At 40.7% G+C, this 20,453-nt stretch overlaps 2 protein-coding genes across 2 annotated transcripts in view; both read left to right on the top strand.

Moving 5' to 3' along the window:
• Positions 1-638: 638 nt before the first annotated feature.
• On the top strand, positions 639-11,553 carry SUMO2 (small ubiquitin like modifier 2). Its single transcript, XM_077754353.1, has 4 exons — positions 639-776; positions 1,663-1,794; positions 8,161-8,232; positions 10,887-11,553. The coding sequence occupies exons 1-4, from the start codon at positions 729-731 to the stop codon at positions 10,947-10,949; spliced, it is 315 nt and encodes a 104-aa protein (XP_077610479.1). The 5' UTR covers positions 639-728; the 3' UTR covers positions 10,950-11,553.
• Positions 11,554-20,131: 8,578 nt separating this feature from the next.
• Positions 20,132-20,453, top strand: part of JPT1 (Jupiter microtubule associated homolog 1) — a 17,842-nt gene continuing 17,520 nt past the window's right edge. Inside the window, exon 1 of the mRNA XM_077754336.1 lies at positions 20,132-20,326. Coding sequence (XP_077610462.1) covers positions 20,271-20,326 — 56 coding nt within the window. The 5' untranslated portion in view covers positions 20,132-20,270. The remainder of the gene's footprint in view (positions 20,327-20,453) is intronic.

The raw sequence follows: 20,453 nt of genomic DNA, 5'->3' as shown, positions 1-20,453 counted from the left end.
TATGGGTTTACCAGCAAGACGCAAGAAGGCACCGCACCGAGGTAAGAGCCTGGTAGGAAGTGGCGGGCTGAGGCTGAAGCTTTAAAATCCAAAGGATCAGAGGCTGAGTGAGTGTGATGTTCCTTCAACCATGTGGAAAGCTGCATTTAGGCCACTAAACAGGAGAGTTTTCTCCAGAACCTCATGCTAGGGCTTTGCCTTAGGCTCCCCCTTCCTCCTGTAGTCAGTCTGCCTTCCCCGGCCTGAGTCTCACGTCTAGGCCTCAAGCCTCCTCGTCCCCACCGAGGACCAGCTGGAAGCCATTTTGATTAAGCTCCACCACAGAAGGAGGACAATACANGCGCCCTCTCCCTCCTCCACCGCTGCCGCCTCCTTCTTCTGCCGCTCCTGGTGCTGCTTGTGTGCTCGTTCGGTGCGGACCTGGTACCTCTTTTGTGAAGCGGCAGCTGAGGAGACTCCGGCGCTCGCCATGGCCNCCGCCCGGGGCTTCCCCCTCCAGGGAGGGGGCTGCGGGCATCTGGGGACCCCTGCCCCGGGCCGCGCTGGCCTGGGGAGGGCTCAGGGCGAATCAATGGGCTGTCGATGGGTTCCCCATCGGGCCGTCGCGAGGGGCCGGGGGTTCGGGGACTCCCGGGGAGTGTTTCCCACTTTGATGGCCTCAGGGTCTCCAGGGAGGCTGGGCAGGGGCTTTTCCCTGTGTGCCAGATAACCCCTAACCTGTGGAGACCATGCGGCTTCGAGAAGTTGGGAGGCAGATGTGCGAGCAGAAAGACTTGGTAGGGCTTAACTTTTTAACGCGGGTTTTGAGGCACCGGGAGGCTCTTCCCGTGAGGACTAGGGCACACACTTCTTATTGGCACAGGGCACTTTCGTTTGATTTGTTTCGTGACACCCCCCCTCCCCCTTCCTTTCTGAAAGGTTTTGGGGGCTACAGATTTCCATCTACTCTTGATTTTGGTCAACTTCAGGTAGGGTCGAAATATACAAGGCAGACTTGGAAGAAAACGGCATTTGACCCATGACAACAAAGGGGAGGGGAGAATAATAAGAGTTCTGAACTGAAAATAAACAAAAATGAGGCTGCTCATAGAGGCGAACATTAATAGTGGTTCTGAGTTATTACTGCCGCTTCAAGAGAGAACCGACAGATATCATCAATTAGGTTTTTTTTTTTTTAAGTAGTTGAGGTTTGAGTTATTAAACAGTTTATAACTTTAACGGGAGAGTTACAATGAGTTTTCAGTTGCAAGGTCTAGATTTTTATCCTTGCATTCTGTACTTAAAGCACTTTATAAAGGGAAGGGACACTTACTTCTTATCTTTTCAGGGGAAACACATATTTTGAGAGAGCCCTTTTAGAAAATTCAGATTCGAGAGTTCTTGACAGTAAATTGAGTGGGACCCATCTTTAAAAATCGATTGTTGCCGCTGATGGTGTTGCATGTAAGGCTGCTTTTCTGTCTCTGTGACAGCTATTTAATGTCGTTGTTCCAGGAGTTTTCATCTTTCAGATTGATTTCAGCGGCCGAAAACAGCTGTATGCTCTTTTATCATACAGAATGAGAAACCTGTTGATTTCTGAAGCAAGTTGGGCTGCTGCTACTTTAAAAGGTGTTTGTTTTTCACATTTTCCAAATTACACTTTTATTTTTCTTTCAACAGGAAGGAGTCAAGACTGAGAACAACGATCATATTAATTTGAAGGTGGCGGGGCAGGATGGTTCTGTGGTGCAGTTTAAGATTAAGAGGCATACACCACTTAGTAAACTAATGAAAGCCTATTGTGAACGACAGGTGAGGAACTGACATGCACTTCCAATAAAACGTTTTGGTTTTTTTTTTTAAATCTTATTTTCTTTAGAGTAGAACCTAGACTGGCATAATATTATTATATAGACTTGTTTGGTTGAATGTATGGATTTGTATACTTGACATATCAATTTTATCATACACTTGGTATGTGGATGCTTCATGAAAACCCTTACGGTTGTTTGGTTAATAAGCTCTGTGATTCTATTCCTGTGCCAGAAAGCCTCAAATTATTTTGACAACATGCGATTAGTTCCCGAGGGGATGTAGTTTTATAAGAAAATAAGGATGAACTTGGTAAAATTTCTTGTCAAGCTCTTTTTTTTTTTTAATCCATTTAAAAATTTGTGTAGTGTATTCGTGTCGTTTCTTTTGAGTATTTAAACCAGTTTGGAAATAAAGTGTGAGTTTAACGACATTACAGTTTTCCTGAAGCATGTAAAATTGTCATATTTTCTTAATAGTAGAGGTCAAGAAATTTAACCTCCTGAGTCAGACAAAAACATTCCTATGTTTAGGGACATTTGCATTTTACTCAGAAATTAGTAAATAGTCAGCAAAAAGAGGAAGTTGAAATGAATAGATGCTGTGAGGTGAAAGCCGGGTTTAAAACAAAGAAGCTTCCTTTTGTGAGGTTGAGTCTGTAACAATACAGAGGCAACTTTAAAGATGACTTTTGCAAGTATAACAAAAACTCTGGTACCTAGATCAGTTAATTCAACCCAGAAGAAGTGTTTTTTATTCAACCCTGAATATATAACATATAAAAGTTGGGAAGGTCATTCTTTCAGACTAAAATAAGTTGTCAGCATTGCAAATTGTCCCAAAAAAAGACTCAAAATCGAGTAAGATTTAAACCTACAGAAGTTGAGAGGCTGAGTTTGAGCCGATAGTTGGACTTCCTCTATAAGATCTAAGGGCATTTGGAAGAAACTGAAGATAAACTACTTTTTGAGATTGAAACTTTTTTTGTCCAATGTATTTATAATAATTTATAGTAAGGATATTGTGCGTATAATGCTTTTTACCTTCATATATAAGTTACACTTCCCTGAAAAGAGTTTTTAGTGTACTCCTGTTGGAAGAGTTTTGGTGAAATCCATTTAAACAACTAGTAAATACGTGCTTACAAGTTGTGCTAAAGAATTTTTGCCCTACCATCTTCCTTATTTGAACAATAGTGCCTCTTCAGGTTACAGGGGGATTTTTAAAAGGTAATCATCTTGTAGAACTTTTACATAGCACACCTTTTACAAAATAGAAGCATGCATAGATTTAGTGGTTTTCAACAACATTTTCGCCTATTTTTTCTCATTACTAAATTTCAGGTTTTATTTTTTTAAATATTTATCTATGGGGGGGATATATGGGAGGGGCAGAGACGGAAGGGGCAGAGGATCTAAAGTGGCTCCATGCAGACAGCAGAGAGCCCTGTAGGGCTCGAACCCATGAACCGAGAGATCATGACCTGAGTTGAAGTTGATCGCTTAACTGACTTAGCCACCCAGATGCCCCATAAATTTTAGGTTTTAGATGGTCATATTTTTCAAAACTTACTCTGAAAACTCAAACGTAGGGCAAAATAGAAAAAACTGAAAAAAAAAATACTCATGTGCTCACCACCTAGATTTAACCATTAACATTTTGTTATACATATCTATTGATAATTTCTATCCTAAAAGGTTCATATTTAAGAGTTATGTATTTCCTGTAAGGGCCTGAAAAGAGTTTTTTATTTATCTGATATTTATCAGATACTTACCATGTGCTGGGGCATTATATGTGCCAGAAAAAGACACAGCACATCCTGCATTGCAGGTGGTCTTTATAAGAGATCTAGAAGATTGAGTTAGCCAGTCAGTCAAGAACTTTGGGTTTTCCTGGTATGTTAAATTTAGTGTATTACTCATGTAAATAAAGTTTTCTGTGCATTTTTCTGTTAGGTTTAAGTTCACCAAACTTAAGGCCACTCTTAATTTGCAGTATGGGAAAAAGAAGCATTGGCAATCTATAAAAATGTAATTCTGCTGCATATCACTTAGAATGCAAATACGATTTGAACATGTGATCCAGGAAGAATTTAAAAAGATTTGTTTCCATTTTCCTTTAAGTTGAAAATAACCTCAGAGTTTTGACCGAAACAATATTTCTGTTTACTTTTCAAATGTTTATTTTTCTCAATCTAAGGAAGAGGGAGTTGAGGAAGTATCACCTAATTGGGCTGATTCTCTACACACACACACACACACACACCCTTTTAAGTTATTTTATATATCTTGAGAGAGCATGAGCAAGTGGGAGAGGGTCATAGAGGAGAGAGAATTGAGGGCCTTGATCTCATGAACCATTAGATCATGACCTGAGCTGAAATCAAGAATGGGATGCTTAACTGACTGAGCCACCCAGGTGTCCCTGATTCCTTGCTTTTTAAGTGTAGATAGAGCCTTTCAAAAGTCTAAAATTTATGCAGCCGAATTTTGCATAGCTAAAGGTGGTGGGTTTTTTTGTTTTTTGTGTTTTTTTGGACAGTTGAGAGTTCTTGAGTAAGGATTTCCTATCAAGATTAATTGAATGCTCAGGGCACCTGGGTGGCTTAATCGGTTAAGCGTCCGACTTTCGCTTAGGTCATGATCTCGCGGTTCGTGGGTTCGAGCCCCACGTCAGCCTCTGTGCTGACTGCCCGCTCATAGCCTGGAGTCTGTTTCAGTCTGTGACTCCCTCTCTCTCTGACCCTCCCCTGCTCACGCTGTCTCTCTCTCTCTCTCCTGGAAATAAATAAAAAACATTAAAAAAAAAAAGATTAATTGAATTCCCATACTTACTTTCTGATGAACTCATTTGGCTTCAGATCTTTGGAGGAGTTCCAGTAGATGTCTAATAGGCAACTCAAACTGAACATGCAAAAGAAGCCTCTTGATTCCACTCCTAGAATCTTTTTCTTTGGTGTACCCCTTCAGTAAATAGCACTATTTTGCATCTAGGTAGGAGGTCAGAGGCTTGGAATCATCCTGATGGTGCTTCATAACTCCTATAATAAAATCCATCAACAAATTCTGTTCTCTACTGAAATCTGTGCTGTTCAAAACAGCAGTCACAAGCACATGTGACTGTTTACCACCTGAAACATGGTTAGCCAAATTAATATATGCTGTAAAGTGCACAGTATGTCAGATTTTGAAAACTCATAGTGGAGAGAAAAGTACTCAACGTTTCAATGTCAGTTATGTGTTAAAATAACAGGATTCTGAATATATCGACTTAAAACAGTATTTACCTGATTTTAATGTGGCAATTAGAAATTTTAAAATTGCATATGTGGCATATATATGTGTATATATCCATATCCCCCCCGTGTAAAAAGGTGGTTTTAGTAAAGTACAGGGACAGGACCTTTTGGGCAGAAAGAGCTGCCATGTTGTGTTTGTCTTGGATAGTGCTGAGCCCTGAACCATTTTATTCCACTCTTGCTCAGTCACTAACCTGGGAGACTTCTGATTAATTCAGAATGCCTCTGCTCCCATCACTTGGTCCTCAGCTGTCTTTTGCACTGATCTCTATTTGTGTCTCCATTAAAATGTAGGCTCAATGAGCATAGGGTCTTTTCGTTCACTAATTCTTTGGAGCTTAGACCAGTACCTGGTATATAGAATGTGCTCAGTAAATGCTTGTAAAATGATAGAGAACATTCAAGCTGTCTCCAGAGGTTGGATTGTGAATAAATTTTCTATTCACATGTACAATTAGAGTTTGCCCACTTTGTCGCCATGTAGCCTTCTGCTGAGAGCATACTACTTCATTCTAGTGTGCATTTGCTATGATAGATTATTTCATGAAATGTCAAATGGCTTCAGAGAGCGAAGATTGGTTCATTGGTTGATTCCAGTTCATTTTTGTGAAATGAAGGAATGGGAATCCAAAGCTAACCTCACACAGCTCTTCTGTGGCACATCTCTGAAGCCAAAGCTCAGAGATAAGATTTATTCAGAAGTGGAACCCAAATACTGGTTTAACATAAATTCATTGTTTGAGTTGACATGATTTATGGAATTGGAAAGGCTCCTGATTTTTGGATTTTTGATCTGTAGCAAAATAAAAGCTTTTATTGATAAGGAAAAACACAAAGGAATACGATGCATGTTCTGGCCTGTGTCCCTCCCCCCTCCCCCTGTTTTGAATGGCCATGCCATTGACCTTAGGACCTTAAGACATTACTAGTGGATGTAGTAGAGGAAAAATCCAGCATATGGCTTAGTATTTTATTAAAGCAATGGGGCTTCAATGAAGTGTTTGCAAATATGTAATTAGTAGTTAATGGCTTGGCATTCAATTCTTGGTTGCTTTGCATAATCACAAATTAAATTTGGATGTCATGAGGAATGAATTAAGGTTGTGGATATCCCTTATCTAGTCTGGGAATCCCTTGTATCCCTTAAGACAGGCTAGTCTGAAAGTGCTATTTGTCACAGACCAGGGTTTGTAAAGAAAAGTAATACAGTCTTCATGTTAGAAGTAATTTTAAAGACCGATGTAAAGAATCCTTGTTAAATGAATACAAGGGTCCTATAAGTATTTATTGAGCACTTTGTTTCAATATTCTAGTCCTAGGAACTCAGTTTAATTTTCTCTTAAGTAAACTGAAGCAGCGAGTTCTGTATAAGGATAATTACAGTTTGTGATTTGAGTATGATATAGGAGTGATATTTTTTTTTGTAGGATGCTTCTTATGCATCCTATACTACTTTTCCAGTTAATATGTACATAGCATATCTCCAAAGGTAACTTTATTTTCCTGTCTTCATTTGGCTGCAGTTCCCAACAGCTTTGCTACTTTTGCTCCTTTCCCCTTCTCTCTACCCCTGTGTCAGGTAGGTAATGATTTGTAAGACCTTGTAATCTGCTTTGCAGAAAGGGCATGCTTAGGTTCATTTATCTCCTTGAGTACACATAAAAATTTCTTGAAGCTAAACTCTAGTAATATAACTTTTAAATTCCCTTTTTGTAATGAAAGTATTCAACTTAGTAGTTTTAGATTTACTTTTATTTTTTTATTTTTTTTTCTTTTTTTCTTTTTTTTTTTAAATGTTTTATTCATTTCTAGGAGAGATAGAGAGAGAGACAGCGTGAGCAGGGGATGGTCAGAGAGGGAGTCACAGACTGAAACAGGCTTCAGGCTTTGAGCTGGCAGTCAGCACAGAGCCCGACGCGGGGCTCGAACCCATGAACCGCGAGATCGTGACCCAAGCGAAAGTCGGACGCTTAACCAACTAAGCCACCCAGGCGCCCCTTTTTATTTTTTTTTAAATGTTTTATTTATTTCTAGGAGAGACAACGTGAGCAGGGGAGGGTCAGAGAGAGAGGGAGTCACAGACTGAAACAGGCTCCAGGCTCTGAGCTGGCAGCACAGAGCCCGACGCGGGGCTCGAACCCACAAACCGTGAGATCATGACCTAAGCGAAAGTTGGACGCTTAACCGACTGAGCCACCCAGGCGCCCCTTAGATTTACTTTTAAATCATATGAATCATGATAAGGTGGATATTGCATTTCATCCATTTTATTCCATCAGTAACTTGGTATATACCTGTGAGCACCTACTATGTGCGAGGAATACAGTGTAAACAAGACAGTCTTAGGTTCTTGTCCCTCCTGGAGCTTACTTTTTAGTGAGGTTGACAAATAATAATTGTTGGTCTGGTTAAATACAAAAAAGGAATCTAAAAAGCAGGTGTTTCTTTTGAACTATTTCATAGTTCCAAGCTTGTGTGTTTATGAATGATTTTAAGACAGTTCCAGTGGAAGTGTCCTGCCTGCCCAAGGGTAGAAACGTGTTGAATTCCGGTGGTGTGCCCAGTGTGGTGCCAGGTTGGGACACTGGTTACTCTGGCTTAGTGATAGGAGCTGTTGGGATAGAAATGAAGGTAAAGTAGCTTTAAGGCAAACTTAATCATTACACTTAGGTGACTCCAGTTTTCATTATTAAGGGTATTCCCCCCCCCCTTTTGCAGAGCTCTTTAACATGCATGGAAGAATGTTGCTGGGCGTATCTGTTACTTTAAATTTCTTTTTAATATCTTTCTAATTTATTTACATGTACTGTTTAACTCTACGTATGATCTATCCAAGCTTGGATCTCAAAAGCAAAACAGCTTTTTTTAAAAAAGATCACTTTTCCAAAGAAAACCGAACATGGTTCAAAGTGAAAATCATACCAACTCGTTTTACCCATAGAAATGTTAATGTAATGTGATTATTTATTTGGGTCTTTCTTTTAATATATTTGTGGCTAAATATGCATATGGTTTCAGTTCTTACTGTTTCGTTGCATTCTTACTGCTTTTAAACTCTCTTGTAGGGTTTGTCAATGAGGCAGATCAGATTCCGATTTGATGGGCAACCAATCAATGAAACAGACACACCTGCACAGGTAAAAATCCCTTTGCACTAGTTAGAAAAGTCCATGTGTTTTGTAGTTTGCTCAATAGTCTTGTTTATTAACTGGTGAACTTTTAGACATTGGAAGGTAGTTTTTCACCAGAGTTCAAAACTTTGTAAAATATGACCAAAGGGGCACAGAAGGAAAACAATAGGAATATTAATGTTAGTATTTGCTCAGGAAATGTCCAAGGTTTTTAAATAAGCAATTGTCGTTTTGTAAAACTAATAGGTCATTTAGTTGCTTTTAATCCCTCCTTCCCTATTGCCGGCAGTGTTCGGAGAACATAGTTCAGAATGTTGTTTTCATTGCCGCAGTTCTTGCTCATACTCCAGGCCCCCCACAGGTGATAAGTTGGCTATCGATCCTGACCGGTTTAACTTCTCATGCTGAATTCTCTTTGACCTGTCCTTGTCAACTAAAGGGATCTTGGGGCTCCCAACTGCAAGTTTCTTGATGGCTTAGTCTGACCAGTAAGGTTCTTGATAATAGATGGCATTCCAGAGCCTTCTGCAAAAGGTGACACTGTCTGATCCTTTAATCTCTTTATGTATTACTTCCATTCTGTCACTGTGTACAGGATCAGCTGGGCTGTCTTCTGTGGCAGAAGCTCTTTGTTTCTTTTTACCCTCTGAGGTTCCACTTAAGACTTCTAATTTGGGGAAAAGTTTTGATAGAAATTTAAATTGGAGCTCTTCTACTTTCGAATTTGTTTTTATCACTCCATAAAAACTAGCAGGTAATATTTATGGTACGAGTGAAGCAGCCCACCCTGGTTGTGGTTTTGTTGATAAACTTCAACAATTTGAAATGTCTTAAGTTGTACTTGAGAGAGTATTTTGAAGTAATTTCCCTCGGTGTCTCTAAGAAGCAATTATAAGATGTAGCCACAAGGAGGAGCTGAATTCTCCTGGTGAAAGAGACAGGAAAAACTCTTTTATCCTTTGAAGGCATTTCAAGTTTCACTGAAATTTAAAATCCCAGGAGTTTTACTTCAGTGGATAGGCTGAAGACATGTTTTGATGGTATAAAAAGAATAAAAACCCATTATGCTAAACTCTGATGTTGAGAATGTATTTTCCGTCTTTTGATGCTCTCACCCACCGCCGTAAAAAAGGTTCTTGTTTCTACAGTGCCAGCTGCAAATATTAACTGTGAGGAGGATTTTTTCAGAACAGCATTGTAAAATCTTCATATTGAATTTGGAATTGAACTCATTTTAGTATTTGTAATTGAATTCACTGTAGAATGAGACTGATTCATTTTAGAATTATTCTCCCAATATTAACCAGCAGAATTATGATAAATTAGAACATCTTAATGACCAGTTTTAATAGTAATATAATCATGTGCCCACCATTCTGTTAAATACTTTTCTTCGACTCATTTAATTCATATAACTGAGTGCTATTTCCTTTTACAAAAGAGGGAATTGAAGCTTAGTCATTAACATTTTAATGCTATAGCCTTACTTTTAGTATATTTGAACTGTGTTAGAAATGATTTCCTTTCTTGTCTTTATGTACCCAGGGTCCTTGTTTTGTTTCCAAAATTACCAGTTTTTAGAAAGTATTTTTCAAGGGTAATTATCAGCATAATAAACTGTTACAAAGATTATTTCTTTTACAGTGTTGCTGTATGTACCAAGACCTTTCTACTCTAAACATGGTTGTTTTTTGTACAATGTGTGTGGGTAGTGAGTCTTGCAAAACTTAGTTTGCGAATAGCATTTTAAAATTTAAATTAGTTTTTTTAGTAAGTTTTTTCTTGCCCATAGCCTTTCCTTGCTGTCCAGAGACAGCTACTGTGCTTTGTGCATCTGCGAGGAGATACTGGTATGCACTTCTGCCGAGTGCACATGCTTTTAAAAACAAATACAATTATACTGTAGCCACTTTTGCTGCCTACTTTTAAAATTTGTTTTTAGTCTAATACTAGATCATAGGGATAGTTCCATTTCTGCACACTTAAATCTACTTTTTAATGACAACTATGTGGCATTTCATGTAAGAGTGCACTGTATTTCTTTTTTTTTTAATGTTTTTTTTTTAATGTTTATTTTGAGAGAGAGTGTGCTCACACAAGCAAGGGGAAGGACAGAGAGAAAGAGAAAGAATCCCAAGCAGGCTCCACACTGGCACGTCAGTCTGATACAGGGATTGATCCCACAGACCATGAGATCATGACCTGAGCTAAAATCAAGAGTTGGATGCTTAACCACCTGAGCAACCCAGGCCCTCCTTTCTTTGAGTTTTTATTGACAATTAGTTACTTCCAGTCTTGCTCATTTAAACCATATTGCAGTGAGACCCTTTTACACATGGCATTCTTATTTACATTTATTTTGTGGTTTTATTGTGTATCCTTTTTATTTTCAATAATAGGTGATTTATGATTTATCTTACGGACATAAAAAAGTCAAGTTTTCTATAATCTTCATATACAGAAGCCCAGGTGGAAAAATAATTTAAACTTAAGTGTGATGCAATTTTAAGCGATGGGATGTCTAAAATAATGAACACTGGAATTGGGTGGAATTTGTGCAGTTTTTCAGGGTACTTAAGTCTGATAGTTACAGATTTAAGAGCTGATAATCCATGACCCTGTTTTTGTTTTTGTTTCTGTTTTTTCTCTTTTTATGCTAGTTGGAAATGGAGGATGAAGATACAATTGATGTGTTCCAGCAGCAGACAGGAGGGGTCTACTGAAAAGGGAACCTGCTACTTTACTCCAGAACTCCGTTCCTCCAGACCAAGAAGACATTCTCAATTAGAAAACCGCAATTTGGTTCCACCACATCCTGACTACTACAGTATAGTTTTCTCTATTCTTTCATTTTCCCCTTCCCCATTCCTTTATTGTACATAAAGTAACTGTGTATGTGCACAAGCATTTTGCATTTTTTTTTTTTTAACTAAATGGCCAATGGTATGTTTTGATCGACATCAAATGGAGATGGGATGGGGAAAAATACTGGTTCTGTGAAAATACCCCCTTTCTCCATTAGTGGCATGCTCATTCAGCTCTTATCTTTATATTCCAGTAAGTTATTTTGCTCTCACTGTTTAACAAAAAAAAAAAAAGAACAACATAAAAATCCTTGCATACCTTGTTCGATTGGAGAATTTTAATGTTTTTCATTTATCATTGTAAAACCAAGGACAATTTTATAACTTTTTTGTACGTAGCTGTTACATGTAGGGCAATCTGTCTTTAAGTAGGGATAAATTACTCTAAAAGAAATGAATCCTAGATAGTTTTCCCTTCAAGTCAAGCGTCTTGTTGTTTAAATAAACTTCTTGTTTAAAATGAGCTGTTTTCTTTATTCTGAAGAATATGAAGTAGAAAAGTTGAAGCTTAGAAAAAACCCTGAAATGAGTAGGCCTGTTAGAAGTAACATTTCAAGGAAGAACTAAAGCTACAAGCATTCCTGACAGACAAATGCAAAACAAAGAATAACAAAGTGTATAAATGACTAGCAACTGATGTTTTCAGCCTCTTTGTTTAGTATGCTTAGTTCCAAATCTGCAACTTCACTGGTGGAAAAAAATAATTGGGTCATAATGTGGATTTACTCCTAAGTTGTCTTCTCTGTAACACTACCTGGCAGAATGGGTTGGTACATGCAGCTAGGAAAAAGCTGTGATTTGGTAACTATGCTGATAAATCACTTAACTTTTTTTTTTTTTTTTTTTTAATGTTTCTTTATTTTGAGAGAGAGCAGGAGGGAGAGAGAATCCCAAGTGGGCTCTGCCCTGACACTGCAGAGCCCAACGGTACCGGGCTCGAGATCTCATAAACCCAGAGCCGAAATCAAGCTTAAAGGACTGAGCTGCTCCCATGTGCCCCAGTCACTTAACCATCCTAACTCACGCTGATGAGTAAATATTCCCTAACCCAAAACAGAGTCTTTGTTCCTCAAGGATGTTGAGGGATAGAAGGTATTTACATACATCTGCTCTTACAGCTTTAAATAAGCAGGGTAAATGTATGGGGAAGGATAACAACTATTGGAATCAATGGACAGAATATTAGAGCTAGAAAGATTTAGATTACCTAATTGTAACCCCTTTGTGAGAACCAAGGAAGCAGAGGTCCAGAGGATTATGAAACTAGGACTAGAGAATAGGTCTAATATCTGTTAATTGAGTTCTGCCATATTGGTGCTCAAGAAACTGACGTCCCACCCTCCTCACCAATGTGGTTGAGTCTCCATTGTTCCTGTCCTGCCTTGTCATTCTTTCACTTAGTTCACTCTACCACTGCTATAATACAGCCTATTTTTATGTCCATTTTTATGGTGAATGAGCTCCCCAAAGACAGGTGTTTAATAGATTTTTTTTTTAAGTTTTGTTTATTTTATTTAAGTCATCTCTACACCCAACGTGGAGCTTGCACTCCTGACCCCAAGATCAAATCCTCTGCCCTGCTCAACCAACCTGGTGCCCCTGTTCTATAGATTTTTGGCTCTGTATATACGGGAGTTAATCTTGAACCAACAGCTTTTATTTTCCTATATGTATAGTGTTAACCAATGTTTACAATTTCTACTGTGCAACTGTGTGGGAAGCCTGCCCCCAAGAATTCTTAGGAGAGATCAGGTAAGTGCATGTCTCTTGATTTGTTGCACTAGGTACTATTGAATGGTGGAATTTGGCGGTGCCCTAAAAATTAAAAATTAAGATTGGAATTCAAGCCAGAGACCTTTATCATGAAAAGGATTTGAATTAGGTTCTTGTTTAATTAGAAATTTACTAACTAAATGTCATGTGTGAGCTTTTGCCATGTTGGGGGGATTAGGAAACTTAATGGAAATACTTGATAGAATCTTAAAAGCCTGCGTGAAAAGCATGGAAAGCACACGGATAATATAGTGTGTTGTAGTTTATTAGTAGTTGGGTCAGTGTATAAAGATTCATCTTATTTCTGTCCTTAAATGAACTGTTCTTCATAGTTGATCTCCCCCTATTTCACATATCTTGCTACCAAGAAAACGTATTTTATGGAAAAATTTGTGGAGCATTTTTTTTTTTAAGCTTTTATTTTTAAGTAATCTTTACACCCAGCATGAGGCTTGAACTCCCAACCATGAGATCAAGAGTTGCCCACTCTCCTTACTCAGCAGGCCAGGCGTCCCTGTGGAACACTTTTTTTTTTTTTAATTTATTTATTTTGAGAGATCACTAGCAAGGGAAGGGCAGAGGGAGAGGGAGAGAGAATCCCAAGCAGCATGGAGCCCTACGCAGGGCTTTCTCTCATGATGACCTGAGCCAAAATCAAGAGCTGGAAGCTTAACCTACTGAGCCCCTCAGGCCATCACCCCCTCCACTGCCTCCCACCCTGTGACTAGGGAGCGCTTTCTAAAGAACGCTTTGAAAATAAATAAATTGTTGAAAATGCTGAAAGTCATCTTGGCATATTAATTATTTTTGCTCCGGAAGGGAGGTTCAAATGATGGGAGTTATACTTCCATTTTGGTCAGTTGCTCAAACAATTTAGCTAAACTCTGGCTGCTCTCTGGTTAATATCCCACATTTATATCTGGAAAGTAGCAAACACTATCCAAGTGAACACAGTTCTGTATAGAGAAATGAGAGCATTCTTGCCCTGAAGCACCCCTACCATTCATACATGCTGCCTGACCTAAAACAAAAGGTATTAGCAACTTTTCAGAAATCGGAGCGTCAAGTTGTTTGGTTCATTGTTTTGCTTGATGTTTTTGTGGGAATTAACTTTAACCTGATGATCAGATCATATTCTCCCTAAAGGGGATGAGGTTGAACTGAAGATGGGGGAGGAGTAACACAGTTTGAGGAGAAATGAGACTCCTGGTCAGCGTGTGTAGTTCTGTGGGACATTGTGACAGCAGGTCAGTAGAAGGTGGAATCCCAGGATGTGAGGGAAGCCTGTTGGAGTTTTCCCAAGGCCCTTGGAGGCATCGGGTGTATTGGAGAGGGTCAGCTGTACTGCTGAGGATTATTTTTGAGTTAAGATCCTGCTGCTTTTAATATGTGATTCTAGATTGTGGTTTTGCGTCAGAATCCCCTGATGGGCTTTTAAAAACGTACCAATGCCTGGGACCTACCCCCGGAAATGTATTTTCAAAGCCATATGAAGTCGAGAAGCAATTCTGGGAGGCATTCTCACAACTCTTACGAGTTAAGAACCTTATGGTGAAGATTACATGAGATAATAAATACTTTAGCTGCCTAACACAGTCCCTCCTACGGACCGAACTCTTTAAATAAAAGTATCTTTTGCGTTGCAGTCAGGGCTGTGTCAGGGTGCTGAGGCTTCAGCGGAATTCCATAATCTGTACCAATGGCTTGCACTCAGTGTAAATGAAAAAGGCCAAAGCTTTTCTATTCATTTGAAAAACTGAATACAATCATCTTATGGGTTTTAATAAATGCTTCATGCTAAATTGTGCCCTAATGAGTCTTTAAAGGAAAACAGTCTGCAGGATTTTAATGATTCTCCAATACTCTAAGAACCAAAACACCCATCCCCAACATGCTTCAGCATTCTGATTATGTACGTGATGATTTAAGGGGTCGTCTTTGCGCAGTAGGATGTATACATGTTTTATAGTGAGACTTCAGTCTGCCTGGTGGTTCGCTAATGCAAAGAGTTCCTCAGAGTGAAACATAATTAGAATAGAGCATATAAACAGGTTAGGAATTTAATCTGTTTGGAATGTGGAGTGTTATTTCCCTGTGAGCAGTGACCTGTGACTACATATGAGATCATTTTAGGATTTCCCATACCCTCAGGGCCTTTATGAAACGATTTAAAGTCTGAGTTGTCATGTAATGTTTGCTTTCTTTGCAATTCGTGTTTATTTCTAAGGCATTTTAGGTGGCTAACTTTGTCTCAAGTTATAGAATTTAGAATATTAAGGATTTCCTCACATCTCCTAGGGCATGCGGTTTTCAATCCTTTGATGTTTTGTAATTTTAGCGAAGGAGGCCAAATTCATCTCTAGGACAGCAGGACAGATGGGTTCGGGGAGGTTTTGCTTGTTTATTAAATACAGAAATAGCACGGGATTGGGGAAAGTGAGCAAACTTAATCCACACCATTTTATTCAGCTCAGTCTGATAGGGGAAATAATGGAGAAAGAGGAGTCATGCTCTCCCTCCGCAGTTCAGTGATTGATGTGAGAGTGGCATGATAGACCTAGTAGAGTGTGTGTGCTGTTTTGTTTACCTTTGACAAAGAGAAGGTAGAACCTGACAGCCGTTTTCCACACTTGAGACCTCTCATTTGCTTTGTGGCGAATGAGTTTCAAGAGAAAATGAACTTCGGTTGTCTCTCTGTGGCGTTGATCTGCCTTTGTGTGTATGTGTGAGGATGCAGCTAAGAAAAGAATGGACAGATGCATACTAAATTTGGCTTTAGGAGTGGTGGATACAGAATGTATGGTTAAATATGTGTGGTTAAGTCCCACATAAGTGACATGAGGCACCCTGCAATCCTGGGGTTGAAAAGCTTGTTAGAAATACTTGCCAGAGAGTCATTCATTAATTCAGTCACTTAGTGAGATTCAAAAGCAGAAGACCAGCATTTTCTCTTAAAAATAGGAGGGCTAGAAAATACGAAGACAGGGGCGCCTGGGTGGCTTAGTCGGTTGAGCGTCCGACTTTCGCTTAGGTCATGATCTCGCGGTTCGTGGGTTCGAGCCCCGCGTCGGGCCCTGTGCTGACTGCCAGCTCAGAGCCTGGAGCCTGTTTCAGTCTGTGACTCCCTCCCTCTCTGACCCTCCCCTGCTCACGCTGTCTCTCTCTCTCTCTCCTAGAAATAAATAAAACATTAAAAAAAAATTTTTTTAAAAAATAAAAAAAAGAAAATATGAAGAGAATGTACTGGGGTGCCTGGCTGGGTCAGTCGGTAAAGCATGCGACTCTCGATCTCAGATTCATAAGTTTGGGCCCCGCGCTGGGCAGAGAGATTATTACTTAAAGAGAAAAAGAGAGTAAAAAGAAAAAAGAGAAAGAAAAGATGTATTAAACTATGGGTAAACAAATAATTACTGTTCTTGTAGGTCAAAAGTAGTTAAATGTCTGCAATTTGATATGGACTCAACCTAATATGTGTGTATTAGATCACAGAGAGAGACATTAGTCTAAGAAATTGGTTCAAACCTGATTGCGGAATCTAGGCAGAGTATAAATACCAATAATAAGGTTCTGTAGTTTGCCCATTTCCTCTAGGGTGCTGAAATAAATTGGGGCAGGTTGAAATTATGGGGGATTCAGGACAAGATTGGTAACATCCAATGCAAAACTAGATGCTTGAGAGCTAAGAGACCCTATGGTTAGTATATGTTTTTATGTTTCGCTTAAGTTTAGTCATTACCTTAGTAGGCTCAAGCGGTGAAGAGCGACTTCCAGATTATTCTGTTTTGAATACGTCGTACATTGCATTCTTGAATAAAACTCCACATACCCAGCAACAAATTAAACCAACAGGACTTCTGCCCGTGTTAAAGGAAAATTATTAGGGCATTTAAACATTTTTGACGTCTTTATTTTTTATTAAAATTTTTTTAATGTTTAGGTTTTTTTCCCCGCCCCCTCCCCTTAATGTTTATTTTTGAGAGAGAGAGACAGAGACAGAGCACGAGCAGACTGGAGGGGCAGAGAGACACACACACAGAATCCAAAGCAGGCTCCAGCACAGAGCCTGACACGGGGCTTGAACCCACGAACTGTGAGATCATAACCTGAGTCGAAGTCAGTCACTTAACCGACTGAGCCACCCAGGCGCCCCATAAACGTTCTTGACGTCTTTTAAATAGTAAACATCTCTTGTCACTTGCTTCAGAACAATAGATTGTGTTCTGAGCAAGTTTTGAGAGTATTGGATTTCCAAACTCTGTTGGGAACACTGATTACTATTACTATTTCTGAATTGAATGACAAATGGAAGGCTGGTACTTTGTTTTATTTTTTGAAAAATTTTTAATATTTATTTTTTGAGGGGGCGCCTGGGTGGCTCAGTCGGTTAAGCATCCGACTTTGTCTCAGGTCATGATCTCACAGTTCGTGGGTTTGAGCCCTGTGTCGGGCTCTTTGCTGACAGCTAGCTCGGAGCCTGGAAACTGCCTCTAATTCTGTGTCTCCCTCTCTCTCTGACCCTCCCCTGCTCACGCTGTCTCTCTCTCTCTCTCAGAAATAAATAAAACATTTTTTAAAATAAAAAAAAAATATTTTTTGAGAGCACAAGCCAGGGAGGGCAGAGAGAGGGAGACACAGAATCTGAAGCAGGCTCCAGCCTCTGAGCTGTCTGCAGAGAACCCGTCAAAGGGCTCAAACTCATGAGCCTTGAGTTCATGACTTTATTTTATTTATTTATTTATTTATTTATTTATTTATTTATTTATTTTATTTCTAGGAGAGAGAGAGAGAGAGAGAGACAGCGTGAGCAGGGGAGGGTCAGAGAGAGAGGGAGTCACAGACTGAAACAGGCTCCAGGCTCTGAGCTGGCAGTCAGCACAGAGCCCGACGCGGGGCTCAAACCCACGAACCGCGACATCATGACCTAAGCGAAAGTCGGACGCTCAACCGACTAAGCCACACAGGCGCCCCTTCATTTGTATTCCTTAAAAGCTCATAGGTTATTCTGATAGAAAGCTTTAGTTTACTCCAAGCACAACATTCTTAAAATTACCTCATTTCAGACCCTTCACAACAACACCGAATAGGTGCTGTTAACCCCATTTATAGATGAGGAAGCAAGGGCATAAATGACCTAGAAGTGTCTTTTATGGGAAACGTGTCTTTTTAAGGGAGCAGAACCAAAACTTACGTTTTTCAGTTTCCAGTCTAGTGTATGGCCGCACCGATCTTTTACACTACAGGGAATGGAGGAAATAGGGCAAGTCAAGTTCAAGCTCAAAAGTTTAGACCAAAAGGGACCCACCTGAAGATTTGTCCAACCCCGTCATTTAACATATAAAAAACAATTTTAGATTGTTAAAAAGTTTGTAATTACTTTCCAAGTATGTCTGATAATAAGCATAGCTATCACTTTGATGATTTCTTACACGTGGAGCCAAGCACTTTCCATCCATTACTGCATTTACAACTCTATGGAGTTGAAATACTATTTTGTCCTTATTTTATGAATGAGGAAACCAGTGCTCAGAAAAGGTTAGAGTTCAGATTCCAATTCGGGTTTCTCCTATGAGAGCCTGAGAGACCATACCCTGCTCTACCTCCTAGTTAATAATTATACGACTTACTAGAAGGGCGTGCATGCTCACTGGCTAACTTGGTTGAAAGGGTTTTTTGTTTTTTCAAAAGTTTTGGAAACTTAGGCCCAGCCTTTAAGAGTGGGAAGATTTTTGGGGCGCCTGGGTGGCTCAGTCAGTTAAGCGTCCCACTTCGGCTCAGGTCATGATCTCACGGTCTGCAGGTTCGAGCCCCGCATCAGGCTCTGTGCTGACACCTCAGAGCCTGGAGCCTGCTTCTGATTTCTGTGTCTCCCTCTCTCTCTACCCCCTCCCCTGCTTGGACTCTGTCTCTCTCAAAAATAAATAATTACATTTAAAAAATGGGAAGATTTTAGGGGCACCTTAAAAATAAAATCTTAAACAAAAAAAAGGGAGGGGCGCCCGGGTGGCTTAGTCGGTTAAGCGTCCGACTTTCGCTCAGGTCATGATCTCGCGGTTCGTGGGTTCGAGCCCCGCGTCGGGCTCTGTGCTGACTGCCAGCTCAGAGCCTGGAGCCTGTTTCAGAGTCTGTCACTCCCTCCCTCTATGACCCTCCCCTGCTCATGCTGTCTCTCTCTCTGTCCTAGAAATAAATAAAACATTTTTAAAAAAAAGGAAAATTTTAATTCAAACGAGTGGTCAGCACATAAAGACATGATCCATGCCTTCTAGAAGGGAACTTAACTCTTGCTTTTTATGAAAACCCAGGAGAGAGGTTAACCAAGACTACAAACTTCCAAACTGCCAAGAAAGGAGGCCACACAGAGTCAAATGTTGACCAATTTTATAGAAATACTGAAAAGGGTCTCCCTTGAGGAAAGGGGAAGGCCTCCACTCATGTTTGCTCAAGACTTTCCTATTACGATCCTGTAAACAGCCATTCTTGAGCCCTCCAAGTGTTGTCTGCATTTGTTGCAGGGATAGATTTACCCAGACAGGTGGAAGAGTCATGACTTAAGGGTTATAAAACAGCTGCAGAGGCCAGGGCTGCTCGATAGTCTTGGTAGCAAGGGATGTGACCATTCGCCACCGCGGAGCATTAACCAGCCTTAGAAGAGGCCCTCAAATCGGAACGACTGTAATTTTGGTCGAGTACATGCACCACCCCTGAGAGCTAAATAGTAACATTAAAATGTGAAGAATTTCCAGTCGTTTTCAAAGGGATCGTCTTGGCTTGCTTTCTGTTGCTGACTCATAGTGCTGCTGCTTTGAGACTGTCATGTTTCCAAACGGGACACACAGTAGGTATTCAATGAACGTCAATTTGTAGCCGTAATTTTCATCCCTTAAAGAGCGTGCCCTTAACTGTCTCACCAAGAGTAAGGCAATTAAGTGAATGGTAACGACAATCTGCCCTGGGCTTGTAGGGTAGAGCGAGCTTTTTTCCCTCAGTCAGGTAACTTTTTTAAGTGACAGCGAGCACAACTTGTGCCCAGCGCGGGGCAGGTTTGTCCTTTGTCCAATCATCACCGAGATTTGAGGGTGGGGGAGGGGGAACCTCCATAGACCTACCCAGACCAGGAAGGGGGCGGGTTTAAGCTGAGCAGGGCCGCCGCAGCCCGTCGAGGTGCCGCCCGATGCTTGGCACTTCAGAGAACCAATAGGAACGAAAAGAGCTATTTGAATTGGCCAAGACCAGCAGGGTGGGGGCGGGTACTTTCGAGCCTTATAAAGGCTGTGGCCCGTGAGGCAGGCGGTGGCGGAGGCTCCTGCAGCGGTCGCTGGCGTCGTTGTTGGGAGCTGCTCTGCGCCCCTCGGACCCGACCTTCCCAGCGCTCTGCTCCCACGCCAGCCTACCTCGCTCCTCGGCACCATGACCACCACCACCACCTTCAAGGGAGTCGACCCCAACAGCAGGAATAGCTCCCGGTGAGGCTGCGGGGCCGCCCCCGCCCCGCGCGGGGCTCGAGGGCGGGGAGGACCGCTGTCCGGCGGGGCCACGGGGGCCGGGCGGCGGGTCGTTGGCTGTAACGTGCCCTGGGCGTCGCGCTCGTGC

The sequence above is a fragment of the Crocuta crocuta genome, unplaced genomic scaffold, assembly GCF_008692635.1.
Source record: "Crocuta crocuta isolate KB4526 unplaced genomic scaffold, BGI_CrCroc_1.0 scaffold50, whole genome shotgun sequence".
NCBI classification, from domain to species: domain Eukaryota; kingdom Metazoa; phylum Chordata; class Mammalia; order Carnivora; family Hyaenidae; genus Crocuta; species Crocuta crocuta.
The sequence above is the reverse complement of the archived record's forward strand: the minus strand, read 5'-3'. Positions and strand labels throughout refer to the sequence as shown.